This window comes from Xenopus laevis, chromosome 1L (genome assembly GCF_017654675.1).
Source record: "Xenopus laevis strain J_2021 chromosome 1L, Xenopus_laevis_v10.1, whole genome shotgun sequence".
NCBI classification, from domain to species: domain Eukaryota; kingdom Metazoa; phylum Chordata; class Amphibia; order Anura; family Pipidae; genus Xenopus; species Xenopus laevis.
The window spans coordinates 160,274,712-160,295,149 of NC_054371.1; the positions used below are offsets into that span (position 1 = coordinate 160,274,712).

At 37.0% G+C, this 20,438-nt stretch overlaps 1 protein-coding gene across 2 annotated transcripts in view; it reads left to right on the forward strand.

Moving 5' to 3' along the window:
* LOC108715734 (unconventional myosin-XVIIIb) overlaps positions 1-20,438 on the forward strand; it is a 292,122-nt gene that overhangs the window by 14,562 nt on the left and 257,122 nt on the right. For both annotated transcript variants that reach the window (XM_041566121.1, XM_018261163.2), the window contains 6 exons: positions 5,412-5,930; positions 8,616-8,682; positions 10,800-10,912; positions 13,469-13,645; positions 16,347-16,545; positions 19,725-19,867. In XM_041566121.1, coding sequence (XP_041422055.1) covers positions 5,496-5,930; positions 8,616-8,682; positions 10,800-10,912; positions 13,469-13,645; positions 16,347-16,545; positions 19,725-19,867 — 1,134 coding nt within the window. In that variant the 5' untranslated portion in view covers positions 5,412-5,495. The remainder of the gene's footprint in view (positions 1-5,411; positions 5,931-8,615; positions 8,683-10,799; positions 10,913-13,468; positions 13,646-16,346; positions 16,546-19,724; positions 19,868-20,438) is intronic.

The following is a 20,438-nucleotide window of genomic DNA, read 5'->3' on the forward strand; positions in this document are numbered from 1 at the left end:
CAAAATGGCATCACCATTATTTGGTTTAGTATATTTGGGATATATGGTATATACTGTATATTTGGTACAGTCTTTTCAATATTGTTGTTTAATTCCCACTTCTGATTCAGGCACAATTAAAAAAACCCTTGCTCCAACAACATTTAGTATTTCTACAAATGCCAAAAATAAAACCTTTAGTCAGCCCACCAAATTACTTGCCTTGTTTTGGAGACCCCTTGCACCTACACAGGAACACCAAATCAAAAATGCTAACAAATTATAAAAGACTGAGATAGCAGAGTTAATTTGCACTTGTCTCAGTGCTGTGCTAAAGGATATGACATTTCAACTCTTCTTACTGTTGGAAATAGAATGCTATGCTGGCACAATGTCTACTCCCTGAAGAATGTGAGTTAAAAGCTACTAAAATCAATCAAAGCTTTTTCTCCACATTGGAAAAACATAGGTAGATGCAGTGTATTCAATATTTGATAAAGAAGCTTTTTAATGCTGCCTTGCCTTTAATCCGAAATCTTTTCATGCACAGCTTTGTGGCTGTCAGCTTGAGTGGTGTCCTGAAAAGACCGATGCCATTAGTACATTATGGAGTTTGACATTCAGTGACAAATGGCTTGGGGCTTGAGCTAAATGAAAGTGGTGCTGCTTCATAGAAATGTAGGGGAAAGTTACAGTCACCAGTGCTCTTTAATAGCAAAGCAAGCACCTCAATTTGTAATAAAGTTACTAACGGCATTTTAACAGCTCTTCTAATATATACCTTTGCTGCATTTTTTCCATCAGTTCATAGCCTAGATACTTGTATAAAGCCAGTCTCTAAAATCAAAATGAAAGCTATTTATCAAATGCCTAGGGAGCAAGACAGCCCCTAATGTGCCACATAAAGTATTTAACTGATATGCCACTGTCTATATATATATATATATATATATATATATATATATATATATATATATATATATATATATATATATATATATATATATATATATATATATTGAACAAAAAAAGAGAGAGAGAGAGCGAGATAATTTGTATTGAAAAAGCTTATGGATATGGAGTAGATAGGATGAAATAAAATTATCCAGAACACTTTATTATGAAAAACAGAGATAAAATTAAAGAATTTGCTGGATGGGGTGTTGAAACGCAACTCTTTAATGCACCCACTCAAACTCATACTCACACTGGGTGCAGCTACTAATACGAGTAAAACTAAAAATGAAAAGAAAGGACACACTGCCATAGTTTACATAATACAAATCTATTTTAATGTAAACTTTAGCCCCACAATTCCTCCCACATTTCCTTTAGCTTCAAAAGGAAAGCGTAAAAATACAGCAACCAACCTCATGAGTGTGATAACAATCCAGTCCTGGATTTTTTTTTTTGAAATCCTAAATTAATTTCATACTTAATCGTAATTTGAAATAAGGTCTCAAGAATACCTGTGGGTTGTTATCACTCTCCTATTCATACTTAATTTTCTTATTCAAACCACTGGCTGGTTTCTAAGGTGAGCAAGACACTAGCAACCAGATATCTGTTTAAAACAGGAGAGCTGCTGAACGAAAACTTAAATAAATGAAAAAAAAACCACAAAAAATAAAACTTAATTTATAGGTGAAGAACCCCTTTAAGGATATATATGTTTTCCTTGAGGAAGTCAGCAAAAATCAATGAAAGTCTTATAAATGTAGATATATAGAGCTCTTACATTACTACACTTATCATGTTTCGTCAATATTATTATGCTCATAAGAGAGACAAGGTAAGAAAATTCTTTAAGTTTTTCACACTATAGGTGCACATCTCTGTTTTATTTTTGACTTCAGGTTTCCTTAGGTTTAAAAGTAGGGAGGAATGTTGTCATACACATTGTTCATTGGTTGAATTGCAGGAGGTGGTCAAGACTCTCACTATCGACCTAAAAACTGTAGAGGGGTGGGCCAATCCACATGCTTTTATAATCAAACTGACCACAAAGAGTTTCATAGGAGTTTGTAGTGTATATGGTCATATGGTCTGAAGATCATGTCATCAGTAAATAACTATGTGTATCCTTATATTTGTAACAGTATATACAGTATTTACGATATAGTTAAAGGTCTTCAGTATTAATCCATTGAATATGACTAAATAAATCATAGTTTCCTGATGTTTTCATATATTGAACAAATCTGAGTTATGGCATTGCAAGGACATCTTTTCTTCAGGCTAGGCAAAATCATTTTCAGTTGTTTTTCTTACAATGCACGGATTCTTACTAATATTAGACAGATTGTATTGAGGATTTCTAAAAACATAAACCATTATGTATTTGTCTCTGTCAAAATAGCAAGGTATTTTCGCAGTGTCGGACTGGCCCGGCGGGATACCGGGAAAATACCCGGTGGGCCCCGACCCTAGTGGGCCCCGCCGGGCCAGTCCCCCTCTCCCAAACTGTTTTTTAAAAATAATAAAAAAAAAATCGGCACATAGTAGCGCCGTTTGCGCATGCGCGCCGAGCGCCGTTTCCGTTTGCGCATGCGCGCCGTTTGCGCATGCGCGATGCGCCGAGCAGGGATTCGCCGAACAAGTAGGTAGCGGGGCCAGAGGGGGGCCCTGGACACCAGTCCCGGTGGGCCCCGGACCCCCCAGTCCGACCCTGTATTTTCGTGTCAATCTTTACACAACATTTACTTTAAAAGGAGTGAAATTTTACCTGTTGTAAGGCAGAACCATTTATTTCTGCATGAGATTCATCTAGATGTAAGACCTATAACCTGAACCTATAACTGGTGATGCGCGAATTTGACGCATTTTGCCGAAAAATTTGTGAATTTACCGCAGAAATTTGTAAAATGCATTGAAGTCAATGGGCGCCAAAATTATTTTGATGCGTGTCAAGTTTAACGCCCACAACAATTTTTATACATTTTGTCCAAATGCATTAAAGTCAATGGGCATCCGAGCAAATTTGACGTGCATCAATTTTTATCCACATTTTTTTGACAGCGTGGAAATGCGGAAATTCGCCGCAAATTCCTCCACCAGAGGTACGGGCTGATACAGCCTTCACTCTAGTTGGAGAAAACAATTGTTTTGTTTATAATTTTTTAAATATTCCAAACCAGGTGAAATTTCACACAACTGGGTGAGCGCACAAATTCTAATCCAGACGGCAACCTTCTCTCTAAATTAGTCCTACTATGGATGACTGATCATAATTAATTTCCTTGCTAGCGGCTACTATCCTAACTCCACCAGAAATACATTTTCCTAAACCTATTGGGAGATTTAGTTAACTAAGAGGCTGCAGTCAAGGTTGAACTTGGGTATTCTACTTGCCTGCCTAAGTATTGAATGATGGCAACACTGGGCAGGGCTATTAGTTCAGACACAGCAGCTGCTCGTAGGAAAGACATGTCAGCACTTATCCATCTGGTCTTCTATAAACATGGACACATGTTCATGAGATCAAATAACAAACACTTCAGTTAGTGACCAAGCAGAAAACCATTCACAATTGTAATAAAAAAATATAAAAAAGTTATGATGTAAAGGAAAAAAAAACAATAGTTTGAAATAAACTATTTATATTGCAATAATAATCTTTTATCTTAACCTTTGTATGGACATTTTTAGTTATATATACGGTTATATCCAGAATGCTTAGGACCAGGGGTTTTCCAAATAGGGGATCTTTCTGTAAGTTGGATCCCCATGCTTTAAGTCTACTAAAAAAATCAGCTAAACAATAAATAAACCTAATAGTATTGTTTTGCCAACAATAAGGATGAACTATATCTTAGTTGGAATCAAGTTGCTGCTTTATTATTACAGAGGAAAGGGAATCATTTTAAAAAATGTAAATTTTTTGATTAAAATGGAGTCTATGGGAGACGGGCATTCCATAATAACAGATTTTCAGATAACGGATCCCATACCTGCATTTATAATGATTGTATATATTTATTTAATTAATTAGCCCCACAAATATACATGGTGCTTTACAAAACAAACACAGGTACAGTGATTATAAAAGTAAAGAAAATTAATAGAATCTATACTTAGGTGTTTCAGTATACAGTTGAGATGGGGTCCCTGTCCCGAAGAGCTTAGCATCTATTAGAAGAACTTACAGTATGTTATGCATTTTCTTTTACTCTGATTTTTTTATACACTGTTATCTTATGCTGTTATATGTATGGTGTAACAGCTGAGCGAATGAGATCACATTTTTTTTTCTCCCCTGCAGAGAAAACATAAGCAAACAGAATCTGAGCCTGGACCTTGTGTGCCCTCAGCCTTATTGTTCCTAAGTTCAATAAATAGGGCATTTGCTGAACATGATTTTTCCTGTATTTGTTTAAATAAAAAAAAGGAATCTATTTTTGATATTTCTTGGACAAAATCACAATTAAAAGGGATATGCTATTTCTTATCATACAAACAATCAAAACAAATCAGTAGTCTGCTGATAAGCCCTCTGTATGAGGCCCCCAGTTTGCAACTGGGCAAGGGAGTAAATGGTTTATAGAGAGGCCTTCTTCATTCACAGCTGATTCATTTTGATTGGGCCTCTTTAAACAAGTAAAATGTGATTTTTCTTTCAGTACAACAAACAACAAAAAGCAGGCATATTTCATAATTATCATAAGCAGGCAAAAGTATTGTTAGCAAAAGTCCTATTAATTTGCACAAATTTTGAAAATGGGGTATACTGCTCCTTCTGGCTGCCAGCATATCTCAGACCAAATGGAGACAACCTTCCTTATCTTCTCTCTTAGGGGTATATTTATTAAAGCCACAGTCTGCTAGTTTGAAATACTGCTTCTCTGAATTCATTTTTATGGGATTTTTTAAGGCATATTTATTACTTTCACCCTTTGATAAATTCACCTTTGAAAATCCCATAGACATGAATGGAGAGAGGCAGTATTTCACTCTTGCTGTGTTGATCTCTAACTTCACACTTTGATAAATATACCCCTTAGTCTTACATGAAATAGCACTGGTAAGAATTAAAGGAGCCTGGGTCAGTTGCAAATAGCTTAAAATGGGGTTAGAGTCATATAGCTGTAACAGTAAATATTTAGGCATGTATCTTTTTGTATGAAGCACAATTTAGCATAAACATTGAAATCCTAAAAAGTCTTTTAAATGGCAAGTAGAAGTTGACCCAAATATAGGCAGTAAAGATAGTACTCACCCTGTCTATATAGCTACGCTCAGTTCAGTGTTATGGTAGATGCCACTGACCATGTGTGTACAGATTTGCTGATTAATAACTAACTTCCTGTACATCTTATGTATTTATCCCAAGTAATAATTTATCCATAAACAGGAACAGTCAATAAAATTCACACAAATGCAATAAATTCCCACTTTTGTGCTACTCAAGTAATACTTTTTTTCCGTGTTTCTAGTCACCTGGTAAACTAAGCGAATCATTGGTCCAGCAGTTTGTGTTCAATGATGACAACATTCTTGCAGTAGAAGAAGAAGAAGAAATGGCATCTTCAAATAATCTCATTATGAATGGACTCAACGGGGATAAATATCCAGGGCAAGCAACAGAAAAAACAGGCAAAATAAACCTCAAACGGAATGATGTTAAGAATGTTGAAAAGAAAACAATTTCACCAGAACCCAAGCCCAGCACAGGGGCGGCAGAAACAATAAAGGAAATGGATGACTCTTCAACATGTAGATCATCAGATCTTGTAGAAAAGAGAGAAGATGTGCAAGCACCAGAAGAAACTTTGCCAGAGGAGATTCCACAAGATGATATTCAAGACACTAAAGAAGAAAAGCTTGATAAAAATAGTAATGACATAAAAGAGGAGACATTTTCACATGATAATAAAGTGGAGCTGAAACTCAACTGTGATAATGAAGTTGAGGCTAGCAATCAAGAGGAAGAAGAAATTAAAGAATCAGAAAAGGTAACTATAGCATTGCATGAGGTTATTCTATGACTTGGATTTGTGCCATTACTTAAAGGGATTGTGTCATGATTTTTATGGTGTATTTCTTATTTCTAAATTATATGGTTTACATTAGAAATAATTCACTCTACCACATACAATTGTATTCCTGAACCAACAAGTGTATTTTTTAGTTGTAATATTGGTGTGCAGGCAGCCATCTCATGTCATTGTGCCCGATGTTTTGAAAGAGCCATCACCTCACAATGGAACTGCTTTCAGTTAAATAAATTTGGATTCTTTTGATAAAATGGAGTTTATGGGATACATGCATCCGGTAATTTGGAGCTTCCTGGATAACAACTTTCCAGATAACTGATCCTGTACCTCTAGTAATTTTTAAAAGCAAATTTAAGTGGTTCAGATTTATAAATATTTTAGAAATCATTCTGCAGCAGCAGCACTATTAACTTATGTTTTTTGAAAACACATGTTTTCCTGTGATACAATCCCTTTAACCCACAAAGGTAAGCTACTGTAGATGCATGGAGGTGGTAGAGAGGCAGGTGGTTGGAGGAAATCTCCAGTACTGGGTCTTTGAGAGATGCATGTAAGTCTGATTAGTCTTAATATGCATTCACACGGATGGATCTGAGATTGCAACAAACAAAGATTTTAGCTGCATGCATTCCTCTTAACTGCAGCCATTCCACACTGTTTGAAATGTAAATTTCTTTGCAACAGCAAATCAGTACCTAACCTTCAGGTTAGACACCAGGCTACAAGACAAAACAGCAAATTATTGAATACACAATTATACTAATCCTGTGATCCTGTACATTATTACAATTTCATTACTTAGCCTACAGATATACTGTACTTAATCCACTGACATATAGATGTTGGGTATCTATGTATTTCACTTGCTTTAGGACTTAGGAAGTCCTGGTTCTTTTCCCTTTGTCCTATGGGAGTTTTCCCTATGGCCCAGGAATAGTGTGACTATTTCTTGCCCATAGTCTATTTAATGTGAGGGAGCACATGGTTCTTGTACCAGTGGTGAATGTGTTGGAGAGCCTGGGAGCAGAAGGCACTGCAGGGACCCCTTAACTGGGACCAATTAGTGATAGCCTCTCTCCTGACATAGTCCATCTCAAGGGTTTAAAATAATCTGGTTTAGTGGGTAAGAGCAGTCTTGTGCTCCACTGAGATATAGTGGGGTTAGTATTCCAGACTGCAGTGAGGTAGGGCCCAGGGTACTGTGTAGTCCGTTGGAGCACTCAATATCAAGTAAACTGGGACTAATACTTGGGGTGAGACTACCTATAAATGTCTGATGTGTTTCTGAATCAATTACCGTATCCCTTATTGTACAAAAGAAGTACCACATTGTGTTTTATAAACACCACTTCATGGTTAAGTACAGCTGGGACTCTTTATTTCATCATATACAGCATTTGTGTTGTAGTTTAAATATATTGCCCTTCCTCCAGATAATTTTAGATATGGCCCATCTGAAGGAGAGGGATGCAATGTAAGAGCACTCAACTGGTCAGCAGCTGACGTAAAGCAGGGATTTTATCTACTCCCCTTCTATTAGTTACACATACTGTTGAATTATGTGAGACTGATGGGAGATACCAGGCAGCTTTGTTTCCCTGTTTAATTAAACTGGAAAACTGATCAGACAGTTATCTTGTATCAGCTTCATGTTGGGCCAGTTTGGGTGAATTAACCATTATTTATGGAAAAAAAAGAAAAGTTGCACTCACCGCTACATTTTAAACCTTTAAGTGGGGGTGCAATGAAGCTGTGACCACAGAATCCATACAGGCAAGAGGTCCTCTGCACTCATTATAAAGACTTCTTGCCTTAGCCAATGTTATTTGTCTCTGGGTTGCCCCTCAGAATTATCATTGATTCTTCTGGATATTATGGTGGCATTTAGGGGCTAAATTATTAACTTTTGTGATTTAGTTTTGGAGAAAAAAACCCTAATTTTTTGCACAATTTAGTTTTTTTTTCATGTACTGCTATATTTGACTGCCTGGTTTTTGCAAAAGATAATCCTAAAAATAAAAGTATCACTTATGTTATGTAAAATAGTAACAGGTTGGACATTGCTGTTCCAGCTGATTTTCTGTATCCTATTTACTGGATAATGGAACATACAGTGCATAAGAATGTACTAAACATTTTTAAAATCTTTTCGGTATTTGGCTGCATTAAAGTTACCTTGGCCTACATGGATACATTGCATCTATAGCAGCTGGATTTCTTTGCAATGTATAATGACATGCATAGGCACTGAAGGCTTTTATATAGGATCCCAAGGGCGCATTTTCCAAAAGCTGCATTGTTTTGCAAGAAATGTGCCAGAATTCCTAAGCAAAGGGCAATTAATTTAAATCTTGACTGCTATAAATAATTTACACTTAAATAAAGCTTCGGAACAGATGTTCTTTTCATTTAGTATTCTTGCCCAATTCTTATTAATTTTACATTCATTATTTTGTTATTGATCCTTATGTTGCGTTCAGAAAAAATGAAGAGAAAATATATTTCCACTTGGCAATCCAGCCATAAAATGCACCATTCTAGTATTTTAATAATACATGATTGCAGCACAGTGCTTTATTTTACAATCGTTCCTCTTGATTCAACATCTGCTAGTTGCAAATCTCATTATGTTTTTCTCCCTAGGTGCCAGGAGATGTGTGGTATGAAACAGAGCAAGTCTGGTTTATTCACAATGATGGCTTTACACTGGGTATGTGCGATAACAATGCTGAGGCAACATTGCTGAGTTATGTTCTGTGGCAATGACGACTGATTTCTGAGTGCCAAGTGCCGTAATAATTTTTAAATGCAGATTTGAGTGTTTCAGATTCATAAATAATGCCCCTTCTCCTCTTACCTTGCTCCTTTCTCCATTATCCATCCAAGCTCTTAATGTTGGATAGACTTGCCCTTTAAAATCAGTAGTCCCCCAGCAAACAATGTGAGTAGTAAGATCATGTTGCTCTTACCCTTAACTGAGGAGCTCTTTCACTGGCAGAAAAAACATTATGAGCAAATTCACTTAAGTATTTGTCATGTTGCATACATGAATCATCACCCTTCTATTTTTAAAATTAAAAAAATAAATAAATAAATCCAGTTTATCTGTCAGATAACCAACCCCCTTGTTCCTACAGAAGAGCACTGAGGGCAGCAAAATAATTTGACTTCAAGGGGGGAATTTATTAAAATCCGATTGTTAAAATCTCAAAAAATTCTAGTTTTTTCCCACTAGCAAACTTGAATTTTTAGAGGAAAAAAAAACTCGACTTTTTTCTAGATTTATCATACCCCGAAGCTGCAAAAAGCCTGAAAATTGGCTATCTCAAACTTGTCAAGGTCCTCTATAAGTCAATGGGAGAGGCACCTTTCTCAATTTCTCAAGTTTAAGTGGTTTAGGCTGGGTTCAGCCAGAAAATTTTACATTTTTGGGCAAAGAAAAAGCCCAAAAAATTCAAGCAATTCCTGGAAATAACCCAAAAATTTGAGCAATTCTGGAAAAAGCTTGAAAAATTTGAGCAATTTGGGTGTTTGCTCGATTATTGAGTTTTTCTGTGATCCGATTAGATCGAGTTTCTTTTTAGTAATAAATAAGCTAAAATCGTGCATGGGAGTTCTGTCATGTTTTTTTTTTTAAATATCAGATAAATTCAGATTTTAGTAAATAACACCTCAAAAACTCAATAGTTTGATTTTCAAAGTCAAATTCTGACTTTAAAAATGTAGAAATTCTACAAAAAAGCACAAATTTACAAAGTCTTTAACCTTCTTTAGGCTACCACTTCAGCTTATATACTTATTACCTATATATGTTGCACTCTGTTTCCTGCATTTACTTTGATCATCTGACAATGAAAAATTCTGTTTTAAGTAAGAGTATTCCTGAAAAAGGATTTTTGATGACATGGCAAGAGGGACATTTCTCTGTCGTGTTATTAAAAGTCCCTTACTTGACAGAAGAAAGAGAAAATGTTTGAATTGCATGGGAAATGCCATTTACAGAGGAGAAATCTGACTTAAGGCTGACAGCACAAATCTAATCAGCAAGTGGATTTAGTATATGATATAATGTAGGCTCCAGGGCTGTGGCTGCTCTATAAATTGCAGTAAGGCTGTGCTTGGATTAGTTTTCTGTGTGTGTTTATATGAATAGATGCAAGCCATGTAGCTGCTCATTCATCTCTAGGATTGATGTTTGGTCCGTTCTGGCCATGTTCTGTTCCATTAGCCGATACTAAAACTGGGATAAAGAGGCCTTTTTTGGTTTAGGCTATGGGTCAGTTTACACAAATCCATCTGAACACGTAGGGGCAAATTCATCAAGGGTCGAATATCGAGGGTTAATTAACCCTCAATATTCGACTGGGAATGAAAATCCTTCGTCTTCGAATATCGAAGTCGAAGGATTTTGCGCAAATACTGCGATCGTACGATCGAAGGAATAATCGTTCGACCGAACGATTAAATCCTTCGAATCGAACGATTCAAAGGATTTCAATCCAACGATCGAAGGATTATCCTTCGACCTTCCCCATAGGCTAACATTGGGTTCAGTAGCTTTTAGGTGGCGACCTAGGGGGTCGAAGTTTTTTCTTAAAGAGACAGTACTTCGACTATCGAATGGTCGAACGATTTTTAGTTCGAATCCTTCGATTCGAAGTCGAAGTCGTAGTCGAAGGTCGAAATAGCCCATTCGATGGTCGAAGTAACCAAAAAAACACTTCAAATTCAACGTTTTTTTTACTTCGAATCCTTCACTCGAAGTTAATGAATTGGCCCCTCAGTGTATGTTTAACCCACATTTAATTTTGACCATATTTCTCACAGCCACAGAACTAAAGCCTGATGTTGGGACACCAGAGTTACCTGAGGGAAAAGTAAGAATTCGTATCGAAGAGGAAAACAGAGTTTTAGAAGTCGATGAAGAAAATATTCATAGAGTAAGTAATAAATAACAGAAACCATAAATCTCATTAAACATTTCTGACATGATCTCCCATGAACTCATTTCGGCCTGAAGAATTCTGTTCTATGCTCTATAACAAGAACAGGTATGGGATCTATTATCCAGAATGCTTGGGACCTGGTTTTTTTTTTCCAGATAAGGGGTCTTTCCATAATTTAGATCTTTATACCTAAAGTCTACTAGAAAATCATGTAAATAGGAAATTAACTCATTAGGTTGGTTTTTCTTCCAATAAGGATTAATTATATCGATTAATTATATCGATCTTTTTTTTTATTATGGAGAAAAGGGAAATCATTTTATCCTAATAATCCAATTTTTTTTAAATTGAGTCAATGGGGTATATTTATCAAAGAGTGAAGTTAATAATGAAGTTCCGCCACTAGAGTGAAATGCCGCCACTCCCCATTCATTTCGATGGGATTTTTAAAGGCGTATTCATCAAAGGGTGAACTTTCACTTTCACCATTGATAAATACGCCTTTCAAAATCCCATAGAAATGAATTGAGAGGTGCGGAATTTCACTCTAGTGGCGTAACTTCACTCTTTGATGAATTTACCCCTATGGGAGATAGCCTTCCCTTATTTCAAAGCGTTCTGGAAAAGGGATTTCTGGATAACAAGTCCCATACCTGTAATGGGAAAAGTGTTATATTATTCTAAATCTGTTGACCAGGCACTGGCTCAACATCATGTTTTTAAACGAGATTGGCTTGAAAAGCATCAGTAATCATCAGGGTTTTCATTATGTCATTGTGGTAAAACTACAAACTTTCAAACTTACAAACTTTCAATTAATATGTAATAGAAGGGTGCAGGGCTAAATGCCTTCAGTGCAGTCTCAGCTCTGGGGGTATGTTCTATTTGTGTGATTCGCCGCCGGCGAATAAATTCGCGAAACGGCTGTGAAAATTTGCTGGCGAAAGTTCGGCGGTGTCAAAAAAAATTGGCGCCGGTGTAAATAAAAAACGGACGCTGGCGTAAAAAAAGGTCGTCGTCATCGAAAACGGGCATCGGGGTCAAAAAACTGGTGTCGGCGGACTGGTGGACGTCGCCGTCAAAAACAAAAAGGGGGCTTGTTTATAAAATTGGTGAAGCGCAGAATGGTTCCCACAGTGAACATATTTGCCCTGTGCATTGTTATATTTATGAAGCTGGATAAGAATGGTGTATTTAATGTGCAAACAGAATTCCAAATTTTTATTCGCTCTGCAAATGTCCATAAGAGCTTTTTAAATATGTTTTAATTGCAAATTGCAAATGTTTCTGCACTTGAGTTACATCAATACTTACTGTATTTTGTATTCGCAAAACAGTTTTGCAATTTGCAAATTTAATTTACCATTCCTGCTATTTTTACGCACAACAACCTCGCACAGTGGCCACACTCACGTAAACGCCTTTCTCATTTACGAGCCATTTGCGAATATTTGTGTGCAATTCGTATTTGCAAAAATCAGAAAGATGGGCACCGCAGTGCAATATTTCAGCGTTCAGGAGAAATCATGGACAATACAACCATTTGCGAATAAATATGCGCTGTGCAAACTTTATAAATGACCCCAAAAGATGGAAAAACGTAACAAGCTTCTTGAAGTGGTGTTTCACCTTTATGTTAACATTTAGGGGCATATTTATCAAGGGTCGAATTTCGAATTTGAAAAACTTCGAAATTCAAATTCAAAAAGACCAACCGAAATTAAGTCAAAGTTTTTTTTCAGTCGAGTTTTTTATCGAGTTTTCGGGCGAGAATTTTATGACTCCTCTTTCTATTCAGACCCTCTCCTATTCCAATTCCAGTCTCTTATTCAAATCAATGCATGGTTGCTAGGATAGTTTGGACCCTAGCAGCCTGATTTTTTTTCTCCAGTTTCAGGCTACTCTGGCCCTTTGTCAACGCTTGCCTAAAGCACTTTGAGTAAAGTTTTTCACTTTTTCAATATTACCGGAGTGCTGCTGTTTTCATTGATTTATGGAATAATGTCCAGGGCTACATTAATATCCCAGGCTACAGTTAGTTTTGTGGGTGTAAGTGGATTTATATGTATGTCTCTGTGTTTAGATAGATAGGGAGAGAGAGAGAGAGAGAGAGAGAGAGAGAGAGAGAGAGAGAGAGAGAGAGAGATAGGAAATCATGTGGAAGGTTTACACTAGATGGGCATTGGTGTTCTTCTGTTCAACTTAAATAAACTAGCGTTCTTGTATGTTAGAAATTCTTGTCTTAGAGCACTAATCATGAGTATTTTGGTTATTCAGCTGTGGCTGAAATACAATCCCCAGCATCCCAAACAGAGCAGAGAGATTTTGATGGGGTGCTGGGAGAGGGGGGAATCAGGACTTTGAATATAACAATAGTTATGACTGTGGTTAGAAATGAGGTACTGCTGTCAAGGCTCATTAGATATCCTCTCTATCTTAACTTATTGAAGACAATAATTAATTTTTTTAAGAAATGAGCCGAGGATGTAAAACGACAAAAATATCAATGATAGATATGTGTTTATTTTGTTTTAAATATTCCTCCACCAGACCAACCCATCAAAGTTTGATTATGCAGAAGATCTGACAACTCTCGTCAGTCTGAATGAGTCCAGTGTCATCAACACATTGCGGCATCGCTACCAGTCGCAACTTATTCACACCAATGCTGGACCAAACCTTATAGTGCTGAAGCCAAGTTCTCCTGTTGCAAACTTTTCTACAAAGGTAAGTGTTGTCACGTCCTGGTTCTTTCTACACTTTTATAAAGCAAGGTCTTGGTAGTGAAAAGATAGCTAACACCTCTGCTGCAATGGATTCTTACATAACAGTTGTACCTAAAGCAGGACTAATATTTGTTTTAAGAGAACCGCATGTGTGATTTTCTCACTCTTTTTTTTAAAAGAACCAAATATTTCTGATGAATGAATCAGAATAAGAAGCATTTATATTAGGAGTCTCTTGCTAATGTTAGGTTCTCCAGTTTGAATCATGAATTCTCAGAATTTATTGGCTTTAATCTAACTGAAAATATTCGTAGGCACTTTATTTTTGATAAATGTTTAGTAAAACATATTTGCAAAATACTGTGCAGAGAGCCTTATTTACAAACATATGTATTGTATCTTTATTCATATAAATATGAGCATGCATCCCTTAGAGCCAACACACTGGGGGTCATTTATCAACACTGGGCAAATTTGCCCATGGGCAGTAACCCATGGCAACCAATCATATTGCTGCATTCATTGTTCTACTTGCAGCTGGCTTCAAAAAGCTAATCACTGATTGGTTGCTATAGGTAACTGCCCATGGGCAAATGTGCCCAGTGTTGATAAATGAGCCCCAATGTATTTGTTCCCCCTATGCAAAGCTAATCCAGACTCTGCAGAGCACCATACTTAACAGCCGTATGAGCTAAATTATGGGTTGGTAGGCTTATTTCATACAGTTTTTATTTTCTTTCAGATTTATAGTCATTATATATATATATATATATATATATATATATATATATATATATATATATATATATATATATATATATATATGTATAGATTCTGAGCTGAGAAACAATGACCTGGACTTTGGATCGTGAAGGAATCAGTAAAATCATTATAATATCCCTATTCCCTAAATGTTCTGAGCGGCTTTAACAGCAAGTGTATTATTCACTTTCATACACCAGATGGCACCAAACAACAAAAAAAAAAAATGCATATGTGTGTGTGACCATAAAACTCAGGCAGACTAGTTCCAATATTCCTTTATAGCTTTCATTTGCCACGTTAGCCCATTTTCTCTTGGCTTTGCTAGTAAAAACAAATTAGTATTTTGCAGTTGGTAAAATAAATTTACAAAACCGTCATCATACCGTTCCAGACAATAAAAAAGGGTTAACATTTTGGAATGTGGAAATGAAAAAAGTCTCTTTTGTGCAGAGTGTAGCAGTGATAAAAATAACTTTAAAAAGGTCACCTCCCACAGCTGCTCTAATATAAGTCCCAACACTGATGGCTGGCTGCTGTTCTTTGTAATGCTAATGAAATGGGGAGTGATCAGGCTGAGAACTTGTTACTTTCTGCATTATGAATCATTATGGGCAGAGCAGATTGTAACAGTTCCACCCCACTGTGTGCGTTATTAAACTTACACTTGCCCTCCTGCAGGGATTAAAGGTACCACACAGCAACAATACATGTTATCTTACACGAAAGAGCTCTGCAGTACATTAAGGGCAGAGACACGCTCAGATTCGGGAAGATTTCGTTGGCCAGCGATAAATCGCCTCTTCTTCTGGGCGACTTATCTCTCCAAACTGCCTCCTGCCAGCTAGAATCTAAATCGCCGGCGGGATGGCACTTGGACTGCTTAGTTTTCCATGAGGCAACTTCGCAAAACCAAACCTACCAATTGGCATACTGCTGCCAATTTACATTCTAGCCGGCTGCAGGCAGTTTGGGGAGATTAGTCGCCCTGAAGAAGACGAGATTTGTCATTGAGTGACTAACCCCCCATCTGAATCTGAGCGTGTGTCTCTGCCCTTATACTTTGCAGAGATTAGATATAATAATTACTATCTGCATTGCCTCAATGAGGATAGGATCCACTTTTGGAGTAAATACATGCTAGCTGGTGATGGGCGAATTTATTCTCCAGGCACGAATTTGCGGCGAATTCCCGCGATTCACCGCCGGCGAATACATTTGCGAAATCGCTGCAAAATTTTGCAGGCGGCAGGCGTAAAAAAAATGGACGCTGACGTCCTGTTTTTTGGAGGCGAGTTACTCAACTCGCCTCATTGGCGGAGCGCCAATGTCTTATCCCGAAACCCTTTATCCAGAAAGCTCCAAATTACATAAAGGCCAGCTAAACAAAATAATTACATTGTTCAAAAATGATTTCCTTTTTCTCTGTAATAATAGAACAGTAGGTTGTACTTGATCCAAACTAAGATATAATTAATCCTTATTAAAGGCAAACAATCCTGTTGAATGTATTTAAAGTTTAAATGATTTTTTATTAGTCTTAAAAGTTTGGTGATCCAAATTATGCAAAAATTCCTTATCCATAAAACCCCAGGTCCCAAGCATTCTCTATAACAACTCCCATAACTAAGAAATAATTAGTGGGTTTATTTAGTGTTTAAATAATTTCTTTCAAGCAGACTTAAGGTATGGAGATCCCCCCTTATCTGGAAAACCTTAGGTCCCGAGCATTCTAGATAACATGTCCTATAGCTGTATTGCCTTTATATTCAAATATTAAACATTGGGAACATTACAGCAACAAAGAATGGTATAATGAAGCTCTTCAGTAACATCAAGCTGTCAATGTCATGTTGCAAGAGATTTCCCCATGTGTCTGTCATCTAACTGCACAGTTTATTATTAGTGTATTTCTCTAACCCAAGTGGCCTTGTCCTTAGGTATTTCAAGGGAAAAAAGACAGCATGCCTCCTCACATCTGCTCTGTGGCACAGAAAGCTTACTGGAACATGTTAACCCAGCGTCAGGACCAGACTATTTTGCCACTGGGGAGAAGTGGATCTGGCAAAACAACCTGTTGTCAGAATGCGCTGGAGTATCTCGCAGCAGCTGCCGGGACTGTGAACAACAAAGTAACAGGTAACATTTTGTTAAATTCTGTGTTATTAAATAAATATTTTTGAAAGCAAACCCTTACATATATATAAAAATAATGCTTTTATATTGGGGCTAAGACTTACTGTGATTCACATTCCTTCAACATTTCAAGGCATTGAGCAATAATTGAAGTGCTTTTATACAGGTCAGTAACTCCAAGGTGACTTATAATTCCCTTATAAAACACAAAAGAGCTAAATAAGCTATAAAATACACAGGAATAATGGCTCCTCTTGTAAAAGATACCGATATTACAAGGCATGAGACAGCAGGCCGAGAGCTTTTATACAGGTCAATAACTCCAAGGTGACTTATAATACATTTATAAAACACAAGAGACATAAAAGTCTTTAAAATATATAAGGAATAATGTGTACCTGTTGTAAACTATATAGATATTACAGGCATGAGGCTAGGACAGCAAGCTTTTGTTTTGGTCATGTAATTCAGAGTTGTTACAGTATTTATAGTGTTCTAGCACAAGTTGCAAGTGTTAAAATTATTTTGGCGCGCGTCAATTTTGACACCCACGGCAAATTTTATAAGCGCACCTGTTTTGTCCAAATGCATTAAAGTCAATGGGCATCCGAATAATTTTGATGTGCATCAATTTTTATAGGCGAGACTATTCTGATGTGCGCCAAAATTTTTTGGACGCAGCAGATTTTTTGATGCAGCTGATTTTTTTCCCCAGCAAATTTTTGCCACAGTTCGCGAGTTTGGCTGCGAAATGTGGAAATTTGTAGCGAAGTCATGCCTGGCAAATTTATTCGCTCATCACTAGTCATGTGATACAAGGCACATCACTAAGCACTGATTAGAACTAGTAAGACACGTTGTATAAGTATATAAAGATATATTTTCCAGGTTATGATTAGGGACGCATTAAATCCACTATTTTGGGATTCAGCCAAATCCTTCATAAAAGATTCTGCCAAATTCTGAACAAATCCAAGCTCTAATTTACATATGCAAATTAGGTTTAGGAAGGGCCAAAGCGTACAGTGCAACGCGTGGTTAAAAAAATGTTAACTCCTTGTTTGTGTTTCGAAAAGTCACATGATTTTAAGAATTTGGTTCACCAGGCACTTGGATTCAGCCGATTCCTTTTGAAAAGATGAATCTTGACTGATTCCCAACCAAATCCTGGATATGGTGCATCAATAGTTATGATGATCTTCATGTGTATGATAACTTTATAAACAGATTAAAGCTATGTTATCAGCTGGTCCTTTTGTGATTATTTTAAAATTAATGTAGTAAAATATGATATGAGAATTTATAGCTCTTGAACCTGCATATAAGCGCTTCGTATGTGCCTTTTATGGTCATGGTACTGTGGTCACTATTAGTATTTTTATATACTCTCATATTGTACAACACAGATTTATTACTCTGTAAATGCCTTTTAGGCTGGTAGTATATTATGTATGGAGGCATGTCATATAACTCTGTGTTAAACTTTCCTCCATCCACCTGTAACATAGTGCCCAATAACTTTTAGTAAAAACTGGCCAAATTAGCACTTTAGGGTACGCACCACCATCACAACAAAAGAGGAATTTGTAGTTGCACCCTAAGGGATTACTTTTTGAGTATATATATCTACCATAGTATATCTGTGTCCACTTCTTTGGGAGTGGACTGGAGCTATGTTGCACCTCTCTCAAAAAACAAGTGTGCCCTCCATTCATTGTTGTTTATATGAGCATATATTAGTTATTACTGCTCCCATCATGCGAACAGCTTGCACATCACTTCATAGAAATTGTAGGATTTTTGTGAGCCTGCCAGTGCTTAAAGTCTGTAACCTTGGTGCCACTAAGCAATGCAATGGAAGTACCTTCAAGTCACATTGGTATAACAGGAGGCATTAAACAGCTGCGTGATAACCCAATCAAGAGATTGGCTTGAATGCTTATTTATAGCACTGTGTAGTTGGTATTGTAATTCATTAAGGTATAAGAAGACACCCTTTATGAAAGAGCTCAGCCTGCTGCCTTGTACTTGCTTACTGCTAACAGAACTCCATAGTGACTTCTAATAGGCTTAGGAAAGACAATAGACCTACTATCCCTTATGTTTTATCTACAGTTCCCAAATTTCTGGTGGACACATTGCATAAGTAGCTTTTAAAACATCTTTGCTTATAAATAAAGTGAATATCAGTAAAACAGGGATGCATGTGATGTTTATTTATTTGCATCCAAAGTAAAATCCATTCATTAAGGGAACAGTATACCCCTAAAAACACCTCTGCTAAAATTGAGTAGAGTAAATAGGACTTGTATTGAAAATGCATTTTGCTTATTCTTTTAATCTGCAGCCTTTGAGTAGCTCATTGTTACAGGGCTTGTCATTAGACTTTTATTCTCAGTCGTCTATCAGTTTTTACTGAGTGGGATCAGGAAGTGCTGAAATGTTTCCTTTTCTTGTTTAGTGCGAGAAATAACAAAAACCATAGACATTTCTTAATTAAAACAATAGGCAAAAAGTATGTTTAGCACAAGCCCTATTCATTGAGCTCATGTTGAAAAGGGGTATGCTGTCCCTGCAATGTTTTTTTTTTGAAAACCAAAATAAAGCTTAACACAAATTTGCGTGCTAAAATTAGATCCCTTTTGAATCAAATTATCATCATTTTTCAGCCTTCTGCTTAGCTTTTGGGAATATTGTTTTAGGATAATGCACAACCAATAGATTTTGCCCTAGCCCTGTAACCCATAGCAACCAACTGGATATCCGTTTCATTATCCTGACTGCACTAGTTTAGCAAAGACTGATTGGAGGCATGTATAGTGTAAATCTTCACTGTGCAATAAAAGCATTCATGTTACTGGTTGTCAAATCCCTGACATTCTCTTCTGTTTGGGATTCTGAATGCAGGTCCATATTTAGCCAAACACACAGATATTTCAATTCATCTTCAATATACTATGAAATTTAGTCTCATCATACCAGTCTATAGATCTTTAACAGAGCATATAAAAATGTGCTGGTATCTCAGGCATGGTGGAGTGTACTAGATAAGCATAGTGTACATATAGCAGTAAAGGCTGTGAGATATTAGTTAACATTTGGTAGTGCTGGCACAGTATCTACAGACGATGCATTCCCTATTCCAATCAGCAATTAAAATAACGTCCTGCTGTGTATTCCAGTGGAGAAAATTCAAGCAATGTTTACAGTTCTGAAGTCTTTTGGCTGCGTGACAACGAGGGAGAGCAGCAATTCTACCCGCTTCTCCATGGTGATGTCCCTGGACTTTAATGCTGCTGGCCGTATAACTGCAGGACACCTACAGGTACTAATTCAATCATGGCATCCCTTCACTGAAACCGTATTAAAGATCAACACTCAGAGCCATGGGATTAAATAATAGAGAAAATGTATAAATTGCTAATCTAGTAGATGTGACATCAATAGAAAAATATCATACTTGTTTAGAAAGGTTTTTTCCTTAATTTCACCCTCAGATCGTGCTATAGAAAGTGCAATGCTACAGAGAGTTTTCAGCTTAATGCTTTGCAATGCCTCCCAATGGTCCCTATTTAGGCAGGCCAGGCTTGCACTGGGCATGTCATAAGGGGTGTGGCTTATGATTGGCATGATGGGCATGATTAGGAATAATCACGGGTTTTGCCAGTGTGGCAGTTTCTCTGATGGTAGAGCCTGTCACTGCTCAAGTGGTGTAGATTTTGGCTTGAACCATGAACTGCTCCTGCCATGACGCCTTGCTTTAGGTGGCAGTGAGCGGCCAGTTACCAGGGGTGGCAAAAAGGCACTCTCTACACTAGCCACCCCCCCCTGACTTGGGGCTAAAGTGCGGAGTGGTGGGCAGTATTGGGGGGGGCTGTCTCAGGCAGAAGTCAGGG